This window comes from Plectropomus leopardus, chromosome 6, assembly GCF_026936395.1.
Source record: "Plectropomus leopardus strain MGB_pleo_1.0 chromosome 6, ASM2693639v1, whole genome shotgun sequence".
Taxonomy (NCBI): domain Eukaryota; kingdom Metazoa; phylum Chordata; class Actinopteri; order Perciformes; family Serranidae; genus Plectropomus; species Plectropomus leopardus.
The window spans coordinates 19,292,931-19,316,920 of NC_142181.1; the positions used below are offsets into that span (position 1 = coordinate 19,292,931).

The following is a 23,990-nucleotide window of genomic DNA, read 5'->3' on the forward strand; positions in this document are numbered from 1 at the left end:
TCCAAGCTCAGAGTTAGTCTAATAATTTTCCTCACCTCTAAGCAAGGACTCCTTGCTAGAATTTTTTTGGCTGAGTGAGGAGCTCTCTGAGAGTATTCTCAGCCTGTTGGTGAACATGACCCCTAGACTCTGGTACAGGAAGGCACGGCTAACAATGTCACTGAATGCCTGATGATTATGCTATCTACAGGTGCTGCATGCGTGCTGTGTACACACATATTGACTTTTCTTGCATGCAGTTGGTGCCTGTAGGACCATTACTCAGTCAGAAATCCCAAATGTGTCCAACCTACCAACAAGCTCTCCCCTAAGAAGCCCTGCTCCACAGGCCCAGCCCTTCAGCTGCAGCTCCACCTCCTTCAACAGCTGGAACAGAGGAGAGAGCTCCAGTAGTTTGGTCCACTCCTCTTCTGGAGAACAAAGCAAAAATGATGCATAATGTTAATTGAGAACACCACATGCCACATGTTTTAACTATGTATTATTTTACATCATGATGTTACCTGGAATTGTGGGGATAGAGATACCATGTGTAGGCTGAGCAGATTCTTTCATCTGCTGGCTCTCTGTTTGGGAATCAAGATTGAATTGATTCATTATCATTATTTTTTGGGAAAGTTAGTGCAAGTTAAGCTCAATAAAAAAAAAAAACAGAGGAAAACACCCAGCCCCGCTCTGTCCAACAACAAAATTGACCTCAGGCATAGGCAGTTTGTAGACCTTTATTAAAAAATCCAATATTATCCAAACACCCACTTCCCACATCCTTGGCAACTCCATCCCACCCTTCCTTCATACTTCCCTTCCAAAATCCAATCTAGTCGAATTTGTCCCAAACACTTCCCACCCACCAGACCTTGCTTGAAAGGACATGAGGAGCAAAACAACAAGCACATTATGAGCAAAGCACATGCAAATATGTATGTAATACTATGGTTGGGAGGTGAAATATGTTTCCATTTAGGCAAGATAAGCCGCCTACCAATTACGGTTGTCAATGCACTGACTCTTTGCATGGCTACAGGAAGGTTGACCTACACCGGGAATTTAAATATTCCTGCCAGGTGGTTAGGATCAATAAAGGAACTTGGAAGAGATTTTTTTTTGGTTTGAAATTTTTCTGCCCAGTAGTCGCCTGACCTAGGACAGGACTACAGAGGAAATTTGGAAGGTTGTTGTTTACATCTGTAACAGGCATCACTTACATTTGGGAATATTTTAGCCGATCAAGCATTCATGTAATGAGCTCTTTGGTGGATTTTGCACTGCAGCACACTGTGTCTGCCACAAATAGAAGAGGAGTGAGCCAGATTTAGAATGTTTTTCTCCTGGTCATCAGGTAGTGCTGTTCTGAAGTCATCCTTCCATGTTCTTTAAAGATTTGCAGAGAAATTGGGATTTAGTGTGGATGTTAAATTATAAATAACTGATAAGATGTCAATCATAGAGTCAGGAGGGCGACTAGGAATGAGGAAATGGCTTTTGCAAAAATTTCCTATACTGAAAAAAAGATGACTTTTGGGCAAGCCAAATTTCAGTGATAGTTCAGCGAAGGGCAAGAAAAATACCACCAATACAGGTAATGCTTTTAAAACACCAAATGCAAAATGTGGCACTAAGGCGACATAGCGCAAATGGGTTATTTTTGTGGACCAGAGCTAGTGTAGAGGACCCTTGTTGGCCAAAAAGTTTGCAAAATTGAATCCATATTTTATTGGAATTGATAGCAACGGGGTTTTACAGATATTGTAAATATATATAATCGTGAGCATGGCAGAGAGAGCAATTTTTCACCAAAATGTTCAAGATGTTACGGGTATTACATGCAGGACTTTTTCTCCCAAGTGACTCTGGGATCTCTCCTGGTTCAAGTGCTGCTGAACTGTTTTACATTTGACCAGAGTCAGACTAACTGTTCTCCCCTGTTTCTAATCCCAGATATGACCCCTTTCCTACAAGTCTGTATTCCCCTAGCCTTATGTTCCCCTAGATCAGGTTATGTTTTGAACCCCTGTTGTTTGTCTGTCTGTTGTCTGTCTTTCTGTTGTCTGTCTGCCTGTTGCTGCGATATATTAAAAAGTTATAAAAAGATTTTAACAGGGACACCCATAACCCCAGAATTTACGGAAGGGCCATCCCTGATGCTGAGGGTGTAATTTGGATGGGAGAAAAAAATCTTAGGTGCTGAGGGAACATAGGGCTTACCCCCAGGAAGGAATAACCTGAATCTATTAAAAAAATTACAATAGGTATATATATATAGGATAGCTCACTTATATACAACAGTGAGCACAGCACAGGACAACAAAGGGTGAGAAGGGTCTTACAGTCAGTACTGCCATATAACTTATGCTTCATCTCACCTTGGGAGTGAATGCCAGAGGATGTAGTGTGTCTTTGTGAGTTTTGGGTCGGTGCTGAGCTGGTCTGCAGACCGGTGTCCTGGGGCTGAGCCAAACTGACAGGCTCCCTCAGAGACTGGGTGGAGATTCCTTGAGAAACACAAACTGTCAGAGACCTTGCAAGCCAAATATAGTCAGAGTACCTCTTCAAGCAGATGTGAGGCCTTGTTGCGTGAAGTTACTTCTCTACAGACCTAGGACACATTATGCTGAAGTAATACACTTTCCTTTAGAGGTCTAGTTTTGATGGAAACATTATTTGTGTTTTCGTGTTTTTCCTCATTGTTAAACTTTTGTGGATGGCTTTTGTACCTGCCATAAACTGCACATATATAAGGTATGTCTTAGAATCAGAATAATTTTCCAATTCTTCAGAATTCTTACATACTTCTACTCTATCGCTCATCTCCAGAGACATTAAAGAAGCAGAACAACAGCCCTGAGCTATTGATTTCTTATTCCAGCACACATCAACAAGGCTCATTTTTACCAATACAGTAGCTATTTCCCTTCTCACAGCACTCTTCTGCTGTACTTTGACAATGAGCATACTTTACAATATAATGCATTCTCTCCACACACACACACACACACACACACACACACACACACACACATGATCATATAGTGGCTTGAGAGGCACATACCTTTCACCACAGGCACAGAGGCTGTCCAGACTCTAGAGGCTATTTCCAGACCATATGCCTGCTTTGTTGACAAACCTGAAACATGTATGAAATTGCAGTATGAGTTAGTCTATATTTTATTTTATTGTCAACAAATCCCATAAGAGGGCCTGGATCAACAATGAGTTGATCCTACAGGGGCGCAACACCAAATTCTGGGCACTATGCATAAACAGTCTCTGTGGGCCCAGTGTCCTTACTCTCTTGGTCCATGTCTCTCTTAGGCAATTTTTTATTTTGTTTGTTTTCAGTTTCAGTTAGCTTTCTTTCCCTCTCCAATTTTCTTTCTTTTCCTTTTTGGAACCCTGCTTTCCCTTTCTTGCAGCATAAGTCTGATAGACCATGGGTAATAACTGTGCGCCAAAGAGCTCCATTATATATAAAAATAAAAAAAAAACATATAAATGAGCACAACTTGGCGACATATTCCTTCATTACAGTAAACATGGTTGCTATAGTTTGTTAAGTATCAGTTGCAAACACACCACCCTGCTGCTGTAAATACTCCCCAAAGCACTAAATGTGTATTCATACAAAAATAGTCACCAACAAATGCACTATTATATCCTGTTAAAATGTGATGTTTGCTAAAATCTGCAGTGCCCACTCTTTGTGAAAATTAAAAACTTTGTTAGACCTGATTTTGGTGTTTTCTTAGGATTTGTTGACAAGCTGAAAAATCTAGAATAATAACAGCCTTATTCTTTTGGCCACAATAACAGAATGGAGAAAGTTTTAGGAAAATAAAGGCTTGCATACAGTTAAAGTACCAAGACATGTTGGCTGCAATAAAGCAGTTTCAAAGATTGTATATCAATACACTTCAAAACTGCAGATCCAGTGACAGAGAGAAGAGCAGAAAATTACTATGGCTTCTAAAGAATGCCCTTATTCAGTAAGGATCAGTGCTTTCTCCAGAACTGTATGTACTGCATATCTAAACCCCTCCTAACATGGATTAGCACCCCTGTTGTGTTGGAAAAATAGTACCCCTATCTGGTACTGATTGAGTACCAGAAATGTGCTGATTGCAGGTGTTGGGGGAGAAGCTGGCAGGCTGTTTGTCTTCCAGGAGCTGGTTCAGTCTCTCCAGCAGAGGCAAAGCCATCTGTTGGAGCAAACCAATGACCTCCATAGTCGGTCTGTGTCCACTGCACTGCACCAGCCCATATTCCTTGTACCAAAAGTTCCCACAAAGTACTGCCTAAACAAACAAGAGGGAGGTGGCTCTGATTAATGCTGAGAGACACAGAGTGAACCAAAACAAATATTTCTCAACTTCTTGATATCTCTCTATAATTGCATAATTAAGCACAAAATGCTTTAAATGTTCATCTCAGGTTTAAACAAACACAGTACATGGTGTAAAAAGTCAAACAAAAAGGAGCCATACGCTTCCCTGCATCTGAGGTTATTTATATTCAGTGTTATTAATGTGTGTGTGTGTGTGTGTGTGTGTGTGTGTGTGTGTGTGTGTGTGTGTGTGTTTTGACCTGCGCAGTGTCAGCACGGAGCTGAGAAAAGTGTCTGACAAAGTGCAGCACATTAAGAGCAGTCTCCAACTCTGTCTGTCTGGAACAACACTGCTCCCACAACTCTCTCTGTCTCAGCTCTCTGTCCTGGAGGAAGAATAAACACAAGCAGAAGCATGAGGTCTTATTTACATTTACATGACACTGTTACAGAGTGAAACTCAGAGCACACGGCCGGCTTCAAAGGTCATTTACTAGGCTTCATGAGACATAAACATTTGGCACTGGTGGCATGAGAGGAAACTGAACAACTGACCTTACTGTGTCAGTCCCCAATTAAGCTACAGCGCCAAAACATAAACCAGGAATGCATTACTCTAACCAGAGCATGGAGGGTTGTAGCCCAGTCGCCCCCCTGTGTTGTCCATTTTTCTTGGTCTTGCTGCAGCTGCTCCATACACACATCCATTTTATCAAGGCCTGATAGGAGCTCTGAGTGCCAAACACACTGTCGATCCCACTCCTGCTCGTCACCTATACATGCAGACAGAAATGCACAGAGCCAACCCAAATAAAATTTGAACATTAAATAAAGTTAATTACTACACAACTGAAGAGTGTGATATGAGGTGCTGGCATCTCTCTTTTGGAAAGCAATTAATACAACCACAGTGCGGGTCATGAGTGTAATTTCCTTCATGTTCCTTATGCTGCCAGCTTGCCAGACAATGTACCCTTTGTGAGGATGTGTAATACATGTGGCGGCAAGATCAGAGCCAAGTGGGAGCGTAGAGCTGCTCTCCTCTGTGCCTCGGACTGCGCTGAATCCTGCAGCTCCACAGCGGCTTCCCTCAGCTGCCTCCCTGACCACTGGACCTGCAGCAGAGGGTACACACCTATTCTTAGAATATAAAAAGTGGAGGCACATATTTGTATACTGGCACACACAAAAATTAACACAGCCACAAGTACCATGCACACACTGACAGTGACTTTGCAATTTGCCCTCACCTTAACAATGCACAAACTTGCTTACTTGTAGTGTACAACAGGACATGAAAATCTTATCTAGAATAACTCTCCAATGCCATTTTCTCCATCATTCAAACATCCCACTTCTAATTTTCACAACACTCAGCCCCTTTGTATTTTTCTTTCTCCGAGGCCAGGCTGCACAAGATATTTACAACAAAAACAGGAAACTCCCACCCTTGCTGACCTGATATGAGTTTGCATCTGTGGCTCTAAAGGCACACAGGAACAGAGCTGAGTCCAAATCAGAGAGAATATCCTCCTCCCGCTGCCTCTGCTGCTGCCAGTAAGTGTTTCGCACACAGACCTCTCTCTGCAGCGCCTCTACCTGTCAAACAAGGTAGCAACAAAAGGAAATACATCAGATTTACGGAAAGTTCCATGTAATTGAATGGAATGGGCTGTAAAATAAACATATCCTACGAAAACATAAAGGCTTGATTCATTTATCAAGTTCACAAAGTTCCCCTCTGCTGAATTAATCAGGCTATAAAATAAACATCAGGTAGAGGCTTGCATCACTTTTATTCTCTGTGGTCAAACATCTCTTTCAACTACTTCCCCACCTGCACACCATCAGTTTGTTCTGCCATTGTTAGCCAGTAAGAAGCCGTGACAGGTACAACTGTTTTTCTGGACACATCCAGCCTGGCTCCAACCACTGGGGCCAGCACACCTGTCACTGGGTCAACGGTCTGAGATCCATAACGGATGGCCACTAGGCCTGTAAAGTGAAACAGCATAGACAAGGAAAAGGGCTAAATTTGTTTTATTTTGCATTGCTTTATAGAATTTAAGGTGGCTTACATGGTCAAATGTTTGACTGTATATTTACATATATTTAAATTACTGGCTACTGGTTGCATTACTTTCACAGTAAGTTACTGTATCATAGATAATAAAATATTACAGATATATCCTAGAAAATTTTGGAGATAATCACAGCATCTTTGTATCTTTATCGCTGTATTGTTTTTACAGTATTTATTGTGAAATATTGCAGTTACATCCTGCAAAAACCTGGAAATAACTAATGTAGGAGCATAATTAATGTACTAGTATGGATAACGTGTGCCAGGTGACCTTGATTTGCACACTACCTTTTCCATCAGGGTCCTCCATGGTTCCTGCCAATGGTATTATAATCCCAGAGACAAGGTCAGTCTGACATCCCAGCACAGGTACACTGAGACCAGACCCCATAGGGTCAGGATACTCCATCCCCAGCAGAGCAGGTACACACATATCTGAACCTGAGAGAGGCATCTCTCCTGGTTTGAACAGTACAGGAGAAGCCAGAGAGTTAGAGTGGAGTAAACAAAATATGATACAGTACTCAAATATTTATTTTCCAAAGTATCTCTGCAAGTGTTTTTGGGTCAATACACTTCTTTGGCAAGTTAAATAGGAGCAGAAGTGGGTCGTCACAACTATTCTGACCAGTATATTAGAGAAAGAGTTTTTACTTTCACTTTACTTTATTTTATTTGTCTAGGATCAAACAGCTGTTAAACAAAAGTAAATGCAAAAATAAATACAGACAAAGTGAGGCACAGTAACAGGATTGTGGCTGCATTGCACATTTGCCAAAACATATGTAACACTACAAGAAGCAGATTATCCAGCACGGCACACATGACCACACAAACACAGCAGCTGAAATTATGCAAAGAACGAGATGAGCCTGTCATGTAGGGCAGATTGGTGATGGCCTTGAGCGGAGCAATCATTTCGGTACAGACATAATTTGATTATTGATGTTAGACTCATGTTAAACTTGCAGGTTTTGTAAGATAAAACAGATCTGTCAGAGAGCATTGTGGATAATCTGATGAACTGTATGTTATAGCAAACAGTCTTGGGCCTGATGTCATTATCTTTTAAAAATCATAGCATCCATATAGGAAACAGACCAGAATATGGACATGGGTTACACGTAACTGTATAATGTGGTTATTTAGGACAAGCAGGTTTCGTGCTTAGTTTCTTTGGAGGAAGGTTACTTGTGACAAATAAAGGTCATATGAAAAGTGTTTTAGGTAAGAAAATGTCATCCTCTTGGCTTATGAAAGAGTTCAAAAGTTAAAACATACATAAGTAATTTTATGCCTAAATCCCCTTTGATTCTTTGTAGCAGAAGGCACTTAAGGACAACATTTTGACATACAGTAAGAGCAAGAGAGTAAGTGCAAAGTCTAAAAAGGGGAAGATGTGTAAAGAAGAAACAGGTACAACAGACACAAAGTCGCATGTTTTTTCACACAGCAATGAGCAGATTTCTGGCAGTGATGACATGCAAAGATTAAAATGAAAAGGTTGAAGGAGGAAAAAGATATTTTCCCACACACTTGTAAAAGTTCAGGGGAAAGGAGAAGACAATTTGTTTCATAGCACAGAAAAAAAACTGAACAGCTCATTTACAGTATGATGGGGACAGAGTATGAATGACCCATATTAGCACAAAGAGTAGAAGGAGGAGAATTTAAAAAAAAAAAGTGACTTTGTGATGTATTGCCTGGAGGAGGCGATTCAAATCCATGCACCCTCTCACTATTATCTCCTCACCCAGAGTCCCTCCGTCCTGCTGGAGACCTATAGCCCAGTCCAACAGGACCTCCAACCTGGTCTGTAGCTGCAGCTGGCAGTGCAGGCTCTGTCCCCAGGCCTGCTGGAGCTCCTTGGCTGCAGTGAGAAGATGGTCTTGTCTACCACTCCCTCTCTCGCTGTCTCCACGGTGCTGCAAAGTTTGGTCTGAGCCCCACTCCTCAGTGAGTGGCTTCAGGAGCTCCAGTACTTTAAACATGACTGCCAGAACCTGATTGAAAAATGTTTTACATTCAGACAAGTTATGTTTTGTCAGATATCAGAATGAATCTGTTATGTGTCTCATGCAGTGGTTTATTTAATCAAGTGGTGTACTACAAATTTCAGGTACTTGTACTTTACTTGAGGCTGTTCTTGAAATGCCACTTCATACTAATAATCCTGTACATTCCACCTCCAGAAACAGCTCCTGAGTACACCTTGTGATTGTAATCAACATAATGAAAACTGCTGTTTTTGAGGTCAAGAATTAATGAACATAGATGGGAGGTCCTTGGTGCTCATAAAAAAGAAATTTCAGTTTTTTCTTTCTAAATGCATGCAATGCAAAAGCCATGTCATCTAATCATCACCTTGCTGTCTAAAAGGGCCTGATATCCTCCTGCATTAGGCAGCAGTTGCCCAGCGCGTATGCTCGCCCCTCCTACTCTCACCATCAGCCCACTCAGAGGTTCGATGAACGGCTCAACCAGCTGAACTCCACCTAATGGCAGCACAGCTCCTACACAAACACACAGAACAAATTAGCTTGCTGAACTTCAACATGAGCTGTGCTGAAGACTCGCCTGCAGCACTAACCTGTGACTGGATCAAGACTGACCCCGACAGTGAGCACAGTATTCCCTGTCCTGGAGTCCAGCATGGGGTAGCCAGTCTGTATGGGCTGTGGCATGCAGGTTAGGGGACAGACATGCACTCCTCCCAGTGGGTAGACTAGTCCTGTCTGGGGGTGGATGGTTACAGCCAGGATGGGCACTGGGACCCCTGTGTCTGGGTCTGCCATGGGGACACCCAGCTGAAGTCTCTGGCCCGGTTTAAGGCCTCTGAGGCGGGTGCTGGGCAGAGGCTGGTCTGAGTGGCAGGAGGTTGGATAGGGAATGAAAGGTAGAAGGGGACTGTCCCACTTTCTGTTGTCTCCTGAGAATACCACAGGTTAGACTGTTAAAAAAGACCCTCGAAAAATCTTTCACAGTAGTATGTCAACCATCTGAGTGACATGAGTTATTTTGTATGATATGATGCTGCCACATTCTACTTCAGTTATTATTTTCTTCCACTTTTAAAAATACCTTTTATGATAAATAAATAAATGACTAAATTAAAAAAATGTTGAAATAATAAAGACATAAATTAATATGGGGCCACACAGTGGCTTGTAGTGGGGTGCATGAAAAGGACAGTAGATCTGTAAACTCTCATGTTGATTAACAAAATGCTGTTAAGTGGCACATGAAGACACATCCCCTCATAACATATGGATATGGTTATACAGATTTAAATTAAGTAATAAATAAATAAATAGGGAACTAAAGAAAGAAATGAATAAATAGGGTCATAAATGCAAACAGATGCAAATTTATTGGGAAACAATCGATCAATAAAGAATTTATTCCTGTTCATATGTATTAATCTTTATAGTCTTTTATAATTGTTATCTTTCTAATCTTTATTATTTATAAGATAATTTAGACTATTTGTATATTTATTTATTTATTTACTTATTATGGCAGATTTGTTCTTCATAGAGCTGTGTAGTAAAATATTAAAAACAGAGATGATTTCAATATTTTCTTGTTATATGTAGTCTGGAGCTATTCAATTTCCTGTGATATATACTGAACACAAATTTAAATGTAACACTTGTTTTTTTTTTGTTTTCCCATTTTTCACAGGTTTTAGTTAAGTCTTTTTATGCACTCAAAAGATATAATTATTTCAAAATGTGACTGCAGATTTATATAGGTATAGGTCTGTGTTAGTCAGCACTTCTCCTTTTACAAGATATTCCATCCACATCACAGGTGCGGCATATCAAGATGCTGAGTAGCATTGTTACCACACAGGTGTGTCTTGGTACGGTCATGATAAAAGGCCTCTCCAAACCGTGCAGTCTGATAACATGACACAATGTCACAAATGGTTTTGAGGGAGCGTGCCGATGGCATGCTGACTGCAGAAATGTTAACCAGAGCGTTTGCCTGTGAACTGAATGTTCATTTAACTACCAGAAAATGTATTAAATGTTGTTTCCCTGGATTTAGCAGTTTACCCAACCAGCCTCAGAGACACTAATTCAAACAAATTTATGACCAAAATTTGACAGAAATATATTAGAGTCAATAAAAGAATCTTAAATCTTAACTTAAACCTGTAAAAAATAGGAGCAAAATCAAGCATTGTGTTTCAATTTTTGTTAAGCGTACTTCTTAAATCTCTAAACCTCTGGCCAGTCTGTCGCCTACATCTGCTTTTAATTTTCCCAAAAAGCTGTTGCAACACTTCCTGAGAAAATGATGTTGGTGTTGGCAAAACAAAGGATCTAGAAGATGCTAATGTGTTTTCAATTTCATGAGGTCGACAACAAAGCCTTATTGAATGCAGGATATTTAACCCTTTGAAACCTGGATCAACATCAGTTTCTTGTGTTACATCAGACACCTTTCACGAGCATTTAAACCTTTGAAACCTGAGCAAATTGGTTTGATATCTTTTGAAATAAAGTAATAAAAAATAAAATATTCTAAAATATAATTTGATTATTGTCATATATGTAGAATTCCTTACATTTACAATTTAGCACTTACAAAGTAATTCAAGGCATTTCCTTGTTTTGTTGTTTTTATTTTGTTTTTTACCATTCTTCTTTTCTTTTGTTTGTGTTCTAATTTTCAGGTAATTTTCTTGTAACTTTTCATTAATGCTAATTTGGAGTATTTTTTTGTGAAGTTGCTGATTGCCTTCCTCCCATGTTTTGAAAGAGGCTAAAGCAATATGCTCAGGTTTCTAGAGGTTAAAGGTGCCTTGACAATGGTTCAAAATGTTAACTTCCATCAAACTCCATTCAAGCTGCATTAAAAACACACACGTGTAATTTTATATCATGTATATTTGACATCCATAGCCTGTGCCTGTGCATCCCCAGTATTTTGCTATTACTGAGTGCTTTTTCCTCAGTCGTCATTCAGTTTCAGCCACCCTCCAACCCCCACAAGCACCCATCATTTTACCTGTGCATGAGTCAGCCGTCAGCACTAGAGTAGAGCTCGCAGGATCGTAGGCCACGTTGCCAGCGATGGGCATAACTCTGCCCGTCTGTGGGTGGATGAAGAAATCAGGTGGCACTGCCATGGTGTGGCCACTGTTCAGCAGCATATGGCTATGAGCATTTGGCCTTATGAGGCCTGTGACTGAATCACGATGTAGTGCCCGACTGACAAGCAGGGATCCATCAGGACCTGGAGAGAGGCAGAAGGAGAAACTTAATGAATATGCTGATCACTTAAGCTGCTTTGTATCTGAGCACAGTAACATGCTGGGTGGATAGCTTTTCATGTTGATTTTTTTCTCAAATGGATCACTGTTGTGTAAAAACTTGAATCAGAAAGAAAAGCATGTGTCTCCATTATTTAGGTACCCTCCCACTGGTGGGATAGCTTTGCTTGGAATGCCCATACTCAATTTTAAGATTAATTACTAGTTATGGCAGAAGATGTTTTTACTGTACCTACAATAAGGAAAAATTTGAAAATGTAAAACTTCATTTATGGACCTGTATGTGAGAGAAGTAATGCTGGGAAAGAATAGAAAAGTGTGTCTGCATGTTTTTGGGAGAGACATGTCGAAGGTTTTTTTGTTTTTTGTTTTTTTACTTAGGCCATCTTGTTGTTGCAGTACACAATTTTAGCAATAGATGGTACTGTTTCTCTAAAATTCTAGGACAGAGTTTTTTAAATTCTTAAGCAATCCAAGGACTGAATACTCAAAAGGCCTACCAGGCACAGACCCAGGGGCCAAAGGTCACCTCAACCCCCACCCCCTTAAAAAGACCACACAGAGATGCAAGTTAACTGCAAAAAGACCTAAAGTAACAACGAAAAAGACCAAAACAACCACAAAGAGACACAAAATGACAACAACAATATTAAAAAATGACTTTAAAGAAACACATGATTACCTCAAAGAGACACAAAATGACTACAAACAGGAGACACAATGATCACACACACAAAATCACAGAGACATATATAACAACTACAAAAAGATGCAAAATAACCAAAAATAGACCAAACAACTATAAAGTCTGTGTGTCTTGCTCCTATGTGAGCTCTTTTGCATATCTGATGTAATCTTATGGGTTTTAGACTTACCAAAGATGTTTTCTTTGGTCAGCACAATTCCAGTGTCAGGGCAGAGCAGCTTGGCTCCTGTACCCTCACCCAGAAATCCCCAGGCCCCCTGACGCTGGCACTCAGCTGACACCAGCTCTCCCATCTCAGCCACCAGGGACGTTAGCCTCTGGATCAAACTGAAGATGGGAAACAAGATTGAAGTATATTATTGGGGTATTTACTCTGTTCTGCTTGTTGTCTGTGAAACTTTGCAAAGAATAAATGGAAGGTTTACTTTTGCTGGTTGTTATTGTTGTTAATTTTAGACAGTAGTCTGATGCATTCTCTGAGCTGAGCTGTAAACACACTGTGGACCCCCTGCTGGGCCTGCTGCTCTCGCCTCAGAAGCTGGAGAAAACAGCAAAACAGTTCAAGATCAATTAGTTAATCAACAGGAAATCAATTAGCAATGATTTTGATGATCATTTTTGTTGATTTTAAAGCAAAATTGATTTCTAAGTCCAGCTTCTACATAACAAGATGATATAATGTAGGATATATATGATTTTGCTGCTTTTATTTGTTTTATGTTAAAGTAAACTGAATGTCTTTGGGTTGATTTCTGTCGCTAGAACAAAACAAGCAATTTGATGGCATTGCTTTGGGCTTTAGTAAATTGTGATGGGCATTTTTCACCATTACAGACATTAACTATTTGCATCCTGCAAGACTGCCGAATCTTCGCGAACTGTCTGTGGTAAAAGAAAATGATCTGAAGGAAATTCATTTATTATTTTTTTAAAAGTGTTATTTTTTCTTTTTCCCCAGACATTTCTTACAATTTGTGGAGCATTTTTTATTGAGTTGCTCATTTCTTTTTTACCCCCTTTTTCCTCCATTTTTAAAAAAACATAAATCAAACTTGCTCATGGATTGATGTTTAAAAACTTGTGAAATGCATCTGAAAGCAGCACAAGAAAAGTGATGTTGCTCCAGGTTTTGCAGGATTGGAACTGATATATCTAGATTTTCCTATTTTTTTCAAAATGCAATAATGTGAGATACACTGATGGGAATGTAATTTAATGAAAACCTGCAGCTGACTGTTGAGCAGAGTCCTCAGCTGTGAGGCTAGAGTCTTCCGCCGCACCACCTCCCTCTCCACCTCCCTCCTAATCCTCTCATAGCCCTCCCCCACCCTCTCCTCGGTGATCAGACGTGGGTGGAGTAGCTGCAGTTTCCTGAGAACTCCCTGATATAGCTCCTTTACCTGGATACACAAATAAAAAACAAAAACAAAAAGGACCACCACGCAAACATTGTCTTCATAAAATTGTAGTAATCAGATCACACATCCGACCCAGTGTCTCCTCCACTGCAGCCAGCAATTTGGTGGCACAAACAGGAAGGACGCAGGAGAGAAAAGGTGCCACAAAAAACAAGGGCAACCCAGTGTGACACCCAATCTGTTTCAATACAATTAAACTTTACGCGTGAAAGAGAGACAATAGCAGGTGAAAAAGAAACTGAGGCAAAGAAAATAACAGAGTGATTGGACTTAACCCACGCTTGTGAGAAATCAGAATATGAGAAGTAGACTAACTGTGAAGCTAAAATATTATACGGGTTAGATGAGAAATCGACACCAGTCTAATACTTGTAAAGTAAATATGAAGCTACAGCAGGTAGCTGGTGAGTGTAGCTTAGAATAAAGCAGCAGCATCCTTTTAATTACTAATTGTCATATTTAAGCCTTGGGCATTTCTAAAATGATACAAGGGGCAGCCTTTTGCTTTGTATGTTGATGCAGAAGGGGTGGTAAGAACAGATTTGTGACTTGCTTATGGTTGAGAAAAGATCATGGATGCTGCTACAAAACACTTGGCTTTGAGTGGCACAAACGCAGCTGGAAGGGCAGCAGCGTGTCACTAAAAAAACTCCCAGTTATGATTTGCACATACCAAGAGGCCAATGTTATTTGTTGGTCTAAAACATGAGTCTCCTTGTAGTTAAGTCTTTGTTTGACCCATCCACCTCTGAGAAGACTTTCATGCTCTTTAAATTATATCCATTGCTCTGATGGACGCAAATGGGTTTACACTGAAGTTTGTGCCTGTCGTGTCTCACACAGCTGCTGAAATATGCCCCCACTTCACAGATGACATATTTTAGCACCCTGGGCGTGAGACCAGGCTGTACAAAGACTGGAAACAAGTGGAAACATTTAGCCTGAGTCTGTCCAAAGGTAACAATATCTATCAGATCAAGTCACATCAAACAAAATTCACTTACCAGCACCTGTAAAGCTTAGTAATTGTGAAAGACAGTAACTGCACTTGGCCAAGCAATAGTTCGAGACAGTTTTGTCCAAATTATACAAGTGAGATATTACATGCTAATATGGGAGCTGTAGAGGTGCTTTTAAGACAACGACAGGCTAGCTGTTTCCCCTTGTTTCAAGTTTTTATGCTTAGCTAAACAGCTGGTGGTTGTATCTTCTTATTACAAACATACATACATGAATGTTATATATATCTTCTCTTCTAACTCAAGGATTTGTATGTATTCGACATACAGCAAGGACAATCCTATATCATCAATCACCTTAAAGTATTTAAGAGCAGGAAATTACTAAACCATGTTTCTGAATTTGAGCAATGTGATGAGTGTTGGAAATTTTCTAATCATTGCAACAGTTTAAACAAAACTATATTTTAAATAGATTGTTGTCTGAGGCCTCCTGCTGTATAAACCTTTCATGAAACAATTATATGTGTGAAACAGTCCAATAGAGGATGCTTTCTGGGGTCCCACGACAGGGAAGAAACCTCAGAGAAAAGAATTTCATACATCATAGTATGAGTAATGGAAAAGCGAGGTCAATCCTATCATATGCTGTATGTTTATTTTAAACTTAAACAAAAGCTACAGGCCTCAGTGGTGAGCTGTCCCAGCCGAGTGGTGACAGAAAGACTCTGCTTGAGCAGGAGGCCGTAAAAGGTGTTGCTGCTGAATGCCTCCAGATCCACCTGGTGCTCGTAATCCCAGAACTCCTCCAAGGTGTCTGCACAGACTGCTGTCGTGAGAGTGAAACATAAAGAGAGACAGATCAATAGGTCATTAAAAAAATAAAAGCACACCTCTGGAGGAGAACCTTGAAGACAGAGCATAATGTTGCCTGTGGAAGCTCAATGAGCTTGAAATGCCTCAGATACCTATCTGCATGCTTTGGGTTGTCAACTCTACTGTTCATTTTTGGTGTGCACTTATATGAAGGAACTGTGTGTAATATTTAGGTGGATTTAGAGGCATCTAGCAATGAGGATTGCAGATTGCAACCAGCTGAAACTTCTACCATGTGCCAAGTGAGAAGTCCTGGTTAGAATTAACTTAGTGTTCATTTTTAAGGGTGTTTTTACCAGGAGCTGAATAATCCGCAGAGGTCTACTCCCATTCAAAACAATTGGGCCCAGTGATGAAACCCATTGAAACCTGAGCAAGTTTGGTTGATTTCTTCCAAAAATATGGAAAGATGGCAACTTGAGAAAAAATGATCCCAAAATTACCAAAAAATTTAAAATACTAAAAAAAAATTAAAAAATTTAAAAAAATACAAGCATATTATCTAAAAAAAATGGGCAAAAAAATGAACAAACAAAAATAGAAAAGTATATATATATATATATATATATATATATATATATATATATATATATGTATATATAAATATATATGTGTGTGTGTGTGTGTGTGTGTGTGTGTGTGTGTGTGTGTGTGTGTATGTGTGTTGCTTTTTAAAAATAATGATTTTCTAAATATGTTTTGTCAATGTTTTCTTGCAGAGGAGCTGCTAACTCTGGTGCCCTAAGCAAAAACTCAAATGGTCTTATCTGAGCCAGTTTTTGGTTTGACTGTTAGGCTCTTGGAGGAACATGGTGGTGCAACATGGCAATCTCCATGGATGAAGACCCACTCCCTATGTAGATAAAAATGGCTCATTTTAACAAAAATTATAATATTTTCATTTCATAATAATATTATTATTTTCAGGTATACACTAAAGAAAACATACTTATTATATCGTATTCAGTTTCTGCAAATATATCCCACTAAATCCTACACAATGGAAGATTAAATAATAGCCTCAGTCAACTGATACATAACATGTTGACGATTGCATAAAATGCACCATCTCAAGATAGTATCATTTGTGGGGATTTCCCAAGTCCTGTGACATTTGGACTGTTGTCATTTTCACTGTTAGACACTGCACGTGATGTCAGGAATGTGACTAGAGCCTTTTCAACAGTAATTGGTTGGGTGGGATCAACGCCCAGGAGTCACTGTCAAGTGTTACATAAGAAGTCACAAAGGTCTTCAGAGACCACCAATGTATCCGTGTGTTTTTGTGTATATGTAAGTGTGCATGTGTGTTATGTGTGCACACTGCAGGTGCATTCATTGACGTGTTGCAGATTATGTTTGAATGTAAGTTATGTAACGTATTGGCCTGTAGGCTTTCAAATGAATGAGCTCAGAGTTCATGTGCGTGTGTGTGTGTGTCTGTGTCTGTGTCTGTGTCTGTGTGTGTCTGTGTGTGTCTGTGTGCATGTTTGTGTTTGTGTGTATACCTGGTTGAATGGAGTCTCGTGTCATTCTAACTTGATGGTTTCGGTGAATCTTTCTCAATGAGATCACCCTTGAACCTTTTGATGAGTAGTCGTCCATGTGGTAGGCCAACTGCAACAAGCGATACCACACTCTGACTGGTTCCTTCTCAGGCCATCCATACTCACGGAACAGGATCTACACGTGGGATAAGGCAAAGGATGATATGAACATTTCATGTCACGTCTGGGGCTGCAGCAACACAACTGAAATATTATTGAAATCCAAATTTCTGATTTTAAGTAAATAAGTAAGACTTTTAACATGTGATAGTGTGTGTCTCTGTATGTACACTAACCAGCAGTGTCACACACACACATAGGATGACCACAGCTCCAAATAGTAGTCCCCCGGTCACCAGCCAATCTGGCCTCAGTAACAGGTTGCGTCTCCTGCTGATTCCCACCCTGGTCACATAACGAGGGATTGTGGGGAAGAAGGGGCCGGGCTCATAACACTGACCGCCCGCAGGCATCACCCGCACATACTGAATGGGAAAAGTTAATAAGCAGACAGTTTTTTCCACATAAACCAAAATCAAGGAATTCCATCAGGTTGTTTTAAATTTGTGGCCTACATTTCCTTTATTTGGTGGATGGTCTTAACCAAGACACTTGTTTATGTGATCTGGGGACCAAACCAAACCAAACCAAACCAAGGTGTGCAATCTTAATGATGCCCTGTGAGATGTTTGACCACTTGTGATGCTTTAGTGCGATTATTTGATTAGCAAGTTCCTCCAGTAGTTTTAACAAGTTCTCAGCCAACAAATGTTTGCAGACAGCCTTGCACATTATGGGTAAAGTGGGGACTTGATGCACATTTCTGTCATGTGTATGTTGTTGTTTCACATCAGCAGAACAAGTAGTCAGAAAAGCAGCAAGTAATACTATACAATACAATTTGGTGAGGAATATCGGATGTAAAACAAACTGTTTATAATAAAAACTTCACAGTTAACCTTTAGAACGATACTTAAACTTTGGCAACTCAGCAGTCAAATATCAACCAATATTTTGTTGTTGTATTTCCTATTTCTTGACTAAAATTTCCTCTGAAGCGTATTTCAGTACGCTGTTTGGCTGTTAAATAAGAATTTTGAACAAGAAGTGGGCGCCATACTGTTTTGTTCTGTATTATAAAAAGTAAAGCTGAAAATACTGAAATTAAATGGTCAAACTAAGCAGTGCTGATCGAATATGAAACACGATTCTGCTGCTGTTGTCTATTTTCTTCAGTGTTTTCAAAAATATATTTTAGTGCACTGTTTAGCTGTAATTTGAGATTGTTTGTTACCAGCCTGCAGCCATATTGTTTCCTTTGGAAAAACATCCAAGCTCCCATTACGCTACCCACTAGCTGGAGTGTTAGTTGGTTTGGTGCAGTGCTGTGCATTCTAGTAGTTGTAGGTTTTCTCCCTCTTGAGCAAAAGCAGAAGCCCTTTTTTTCTCAGTTTTCTCTGGTCATGTAGCACCAATCAAATGTATATATGTCTTTCTATCGCATAGACAGCTTGGTTTTATGAAAAGACCATCTTTCCAGCAGTGAAATGTTTCTTTAACACTAATATTATTTTGTATTTAGTTACCATGTGTTTGTGTTGATGGCTGCTCAGTTTAAAAACATACACTCCTGGCTGGCTAAAGGCCACCGCAAAGAAGCTGGGAGGAGTCCAAGATAGAGTCAGCTCTTCTTTAAGTTGCCTGAATGCGCCCCAATCAAAATCGCTGTTTGTGTTGTACAAGTTGTCCCTGAAAAACATAAAGGAAGGATCGATAGGATCAAATTTAAAACACAGATTCATAGTAGTAAGAACTGACATGTCAAACTTGTAAGGTTAGCATCCGACTTACACATCATACTGGGGATAGTGATGCATGTTGACAGTAAACAGTATGACGTCGCCCAAGTGGAGACACGCTGTGGGATTCAAAACTCCAGTCACACTTGTTTTTCTCACTTCTTCCATCATTTTTCTTTCCTTCCTGTTGCTTGAATTCATTTCACTTCCCACGTGACTCAAATTTTCAACTTCAGTCACCTCCCACAGAACATCAGCGTCTCTTTCTAAAAAAAAACAATATCACAGGAACTCCATCATTGCAGCAATAATTCATCATGTAAAATAGATCAACTATTTATAATTATTTGTGTTTTCTTGTGACATGCCCGCTGAGCTCGAAGGTTCCCTCTGTGTGGTGACAGGAAACAGTTGCTGAAGTTCTTTTGGGAGGCCACCGAGGAGACCGAGGAAGGCGGTCTCTGCAATCAGATAACAACAAAGAGACAGATATGAGAGATGAATGGAAAGAGAGGCAGACAATCACTTTGTGTGTACTTACCTGTTGTCTGAACAATGTTGACAGCATGTGCGGAGTTGAGATGGCTGTTGCACAGAGGAGCCCCCTGGGAGTGAAAAAACATCTCCAGCACACTGCCTGAGATGACTGACATCTGCACACACAATAACAGTGTTTAGCTTTAATAGGTCAGGGAAACACAAGAGATGTTTATCCTATGCTTTCACTGCTGGTACAATAAAGAGGACATTGTGTTTTGTATGCATTGTCCGTCCAAGTAGTGTAACTCAACTCTTCAAAATATTTATTGAATGGAAATACTGTATGGAGAACACTTCTCAGGTACAGTGAGCTTTACCAAAACACTTGATTTATGCTTTCTTTTGTATTTCTTTTTTCTTTTGTACATGAATTTGTTGTATATCTGCACCTGCCTTTGCACACCTGATTGTCATATTGCCACACCAGCTCCATTTCTCCACTGGACTGGCAGTGGAGCGTCAGCTCAGTAGCAGGCCTTCTCATGCACACGCCTCCACATGCAGCTCTTCCAGGAGACTCTCTGCAAACACATAATCCCAGCTCTCCATCATAACCCCTGTAGTCATCTGCAGTTTGACACACCTGCAGGAGAGTAACCAAGGCAAAGCTGGAATCATGATAACAGCCCAGGAAGAAGACTGCAACTTGTTGTAAACCACCTCATTCTCTTGCTATCAGAGGTTGGACCCTCTCTTTTTTGAATGTCATATACATATGGCTCTCATCAGCTCAAATTAATGATGCTGATGAGAAAACACTGAATGCCATGGCACACTACTGCTGAATCTTTGAACGACATGTTATAAGTTTAATGTTTTGCCTTTAGCTCTCCCAACTTAGTGTGCTCAGATGTCGAGTTCCCTCTGTATTTGTGAATGTGTGTACTTGTGTGTGTGTGTGTGTGTGTGTGTGTGTTTGAGTGTTATGTATGTTCGCACTTTACTTTCATTTATACAGTATATTCTATTTTCTTTTCACTTTTATTTTGCTTTATTTATCCCTTCTTAAAATGAATCATTTGTTTTTTCATTGATGTTGATGTTATTATTATTATGTTCTTGGTCCATGTCATGTTCTTAGGTCTTGGGCCCAATGCATTTATGCAGAAGGTCAACCCTGTCTGTCACCTTAAAACTCCTAAAGTCATAGCATACCTTTGTTTTCTGTTTATTAAAATCAAAATAAAAAATTTGATTGCAAAAAAAAGACATTTGATCAGTTTGAGTGTATCTAGGTGTAAGGTCATTTTGTACAAGCACCACAAATGAGGGCATGGACAAAAATAAACATTGCAGGGGGAGAACAGTGAAGGCCTTGCTAACCAACATTCACAGGAAGCAGTTTGTGGTTAAATATTAAGTTGGACTAATACAAACCTCCACTAGATAAACTACTGTCAGGTTCATGGAGGAAAGGGCAAAGACATCTGGATTGTACTCATTAGCCTTGTCTGTGATTGTACTCTGTAAAATCTGATAAGTTGATTTTACTTAAAAAAAATCCAGGAAACCATTTGCCTTGAAAAATGGTAACTTAATATAGCTATTAGTCCTAAGTTATGTTTACTTTATATCTAATAGTTAACTTTAAATAAATATTTAGTAATATTGGCTTCATTTTTGTAAAGTTGTTGCAACTTAAAAATGACAAGTTTTATTAAATCAGTTTTTTAAAGTTTTAGCAGCTTCAGTAAACCAAGTTCACTGTGCTATTTATCTGTATTCTGCTGGGGGCAAACTAGTCAGTCATATTTTTGCTTTCTTGAACATGTAAACAAAACACAACTGACAGATCTCCTAACTTCATCATTGGCAGAATCCTCTATGTGATGATCAAGTTAAGTCAGACTAAGTTGGTTTACTGAAGTTGCAAACACTTAGAAAGAGCAAAGTAATTCGACTTGTCATTCTTAAATTGCTGCATTTGAGGTAAACTTAAAAATTAGATATAAAATAAACCTAAATTAAGATGAATAGTTACATGTACTTTCCCTTTTCAAGGCAATCAAGATTATTCTAAGTAAAACTGACATGTCAGTTTACAGAGTAGAGTATGCTTTGTCAGTGCACTCTCTTCAGAGACCATAGTCTGAAGAAATCCTCAAGCATCATTCAAGCTGATCTTGATCTTGATGACTTTGTTGTTTTGTAAAAAAAAAAAAATGCCAGTTACCTTTGCTCTAGTGTGCACATTTATGTGTGATCTGATTGCACAAGTTCTAACCTGCTGACTGCAGTGAAGTGACCATTGATATCTGTCCAGACAGTCTCCGTACTGTGTGCGTGTTTTTCCGTCTCTGCAGACATCATACAGTTTGTGCACACATGCATCTCCCTGTTTGGCGGGTTGGTAGCCGATGGTGCAGTGGCACTGCCCATCACTGGTCTGCAGAAAAGGCAGCAGGGTTCAAATAGTTTGTTGTAAAATACCTGCTGCAACACGTTCTCATCCCAAGTCATCACATATTGCCACTGCATGCAGTTCACAGTGCGATCACTTTGTTACCTAATATTCCAGTCAGTCAATCTTCCTTCCATCCTGTTCTCTGTGGGTTACCAAATCTTTTTGCTCCTTCCTTCCCTCCCTAATAGATTCCACCATCTGGCTTTCTTCATTCCATCCTTCCATCCTTCCTTCATTTATCCCTTTCTTATTTCCCTCCTTTTTTATTTTCTTCCTTCATTAACCCTTTGTTGCTGCTTTCAGATGCCTTTAAACCCTGAGAAAATGAGTGTGATTTGTTTTTAAGACATGCAGGGAAAGGCAAGTAGCAACTTGGTAAGATATTTCCATAAATTGCAAGAAATTAGTGGAGTTAGCCAGGGAAAATGAAAAAGAAATTATATTTACATAATTAAAATTATGTTACAAAATTATTATAGCTTTTTAAGTATTTTTTCCATGTCATTTCCCTGTTTGTTTGCTTGTTTGTTTGTTTGGGGGGGGTGGCTGCAAATTTTCAGGTCATTTTCTTTAACATTTTCATAATTTCATGCTAATTTTGTGTAATTTCTTCTTTTGCTGCTCATTGCCTTCTCCCCATGTTTTTGAAAGAAAGCCTTCATTAATCACTTCCTTTTTCACTCCTTCCTCCCTTCCGTCCTTCCTTCATTCTGTCATCTGTTTTTCTTTCATTCCTCCCCTTCTTCCTTTACTTCCTCCTCCGTCTGTTTTCCTTCCTTTCTTCCATCATTCATTCATTAAACATTAGTCCTCACAGTCAACTAGCAACAGCAAGAAAAAAAACTCATTCTCTTTATTATGAGTTGTTGAGTGGAGAGTTCAGCACCAGTGCAAACTGCAACAGACAAGGAAACAAGACCCTGCAGTGAGTGAACCTGATCTAGAGGTCTCTCAGCTTAAAGCTACAGATTGTTCATTCTAAAATTTCCTCTCAGTGAGAAAGCTGCTTTCATATTAGTGTGTACAATGTATCCCATTACTCAAAAGTAGCACCCAGAGACATCACAGGTTTAGAGTTAACTTTTGTGTTTATAGAATAAAGGAAGAGTTTACAGGACGTGGGTGCAGAGGGAACACACATGCTCATGCAAAGACACTTTGTCACCTGGAAACTCTGTCCCTCTCCTGGGCAGATGCAGGTGTCCTGACCAGACAAAGGCTGTTGAGCCACAGGACCACAGGGCAGGGAGGCAGATAGGCCTGGCTGAGGACAGTAGTGGTGAGGAGGACACTTCAGACAGCTGTCTGTGGACACTGCACCAGCAGTTGGCCCATAGCTTCCCTTGGGACAGGGCACTTGAGTAAAGCTCCCTAAAGGGCAGTAGAAACCTGTAATAAATAAATAAATAAATTGATAAATAAATAAATAAATACAAAGTAGTGCACTGTCACTTGTCACCAAAACTATCAAGAGAACACAACAACACATCTCACAACTCACACTCAGCCTTTTTATTTACACCATTTAGTCTACTCCATGGGTTTTAGTTATAGTTTATTGTTGTTTTTTACACTTGACACTATGAATTTGTATTGATATATTGTTATTTAATGACCTAAAACAAGCATTCATTACTATACACACACACACATATATATATACAGTATGTATGTATATACGAAAAGAGTTTCGGGAAATTCTGAAAAATAAATACAGACACAGGTGGCTAAACACATGCAGTAAAATTATTTAATGCAATCTGATGGTATGGTTCCTTGTTCTGACAGCCTACCTGGCTGGCAGGGTGGCCTCTCCAGGAACTGTTTACTGAAGTTGTTTCCATGAACCAGAGTAAGGAGCACAGCAACCAGCCACCACACACACCTGAAACCCTCACATCTACACATCCTGAGCATGGTTGATATATCCACTTGCTGAAGAAAAAGATTGGTGCACAAGTAAACCAGCTCTTTAATTTCAGTTCTCCATCCAGAATCTATAAATAGTCTCTTGGTTTGGTTGCCTGCCTTGTTTCAGTCATAGCCAATAAAG

General features: G+C 39.7%; 1 protein-coding gene across 1 annotated transcript in view; it reads right to left on the minus strand.

Moving 5' to 3' along the window:
- The window catches only part of LOC148189356 (uncharacterized), a 34,171-nt gene extending 10,317 nt beyond the window's left edge, over positions 1–23,854 (minus strand). Inside the window, exons 1-26 of the mRNA XM_088078942.1 lie at positions 23,731–23,854; positions 23,103–23,326; positions 21,758–21,919; positions 19,937–20,116; positions 19,535–19,646; positions 19,358–19,454; positions 19,046–19,255; positions 18,781–18,943; positions 17,491–17,679; positions 17,156–17,330; positions 15,458–15,597; positions 13,618–13,794; positions 12,820–12,932; positions 12,564–12,721; positions 11,424–11,651; positions 8,995–9,333; positions 8,769–8,917; positions 8,158–8,407; positions 6,693–6,863; positions 6,159–6,316; positions 5,780–5,920; positions 5,295–5,436; positions 4,943–5,094; positions 4,582–4,707; positions 4,105–4,292; positions 3,050–3,132 (exon numbers count right to left, since the gene is read on the minus strand). Coding sequence (XP_087935068.1) covers positions 3,050–3,132; positions 4,105–4,292; positions 4,582–4,707; positions 4,943–5,094; positions 5,295–5,436; positions 5,780–5,920; positions 6,159–6,316; positions 6,693–6,863; positions 8,158–8,407; positions 8,769–8,917; positions 8,995–9,333; positions 11,424–11,651; positions 12,564–12,721; positions 12,820–12,932; positions 13,618–13,794; positions 15,458–15,597; positions 17,156–17,330; positions 17,491–17,679; positions 18,781–18,943; positions 19,046–19,255; positions 19,358–19,454; positions 19,535–19,646; positions 19,937–20,116; positions 21,758–21,919; positions 23,103–23,326; positions 23,731–23,854 — 4,351 coding nt within the window. The remainder of the gene's footprint in view (positions 1–3,049; positions 3,133–4,104; positions 4,293–4,581; positions 4,708–4,942; positions 5,095–5,294; positions 5,437–5,779; positions 5,921–6,158; positions 6,317–6,692; positions 6,864–8,157; positions 8,408–8,768; positions 8,918–8,994; positions 9,334–11,423; positions 11,652–12,563; positions 12,722–12,819; positions 12,933–13,617; positions 13,795–15,457; positions 15,598–17,155; positions 17,331–17,490; positions 17,680–18,780; positions 18,944–19,045; positions 19,256–19,357; positions 19,455–19,534; positions 19,647–19,936; positions 20,117–21,757; positions 21,920–23,102; positions 23,327–23,730) is intronic.
- Positions 23,855–23,990: the final 136 nt, after the last annotated feature.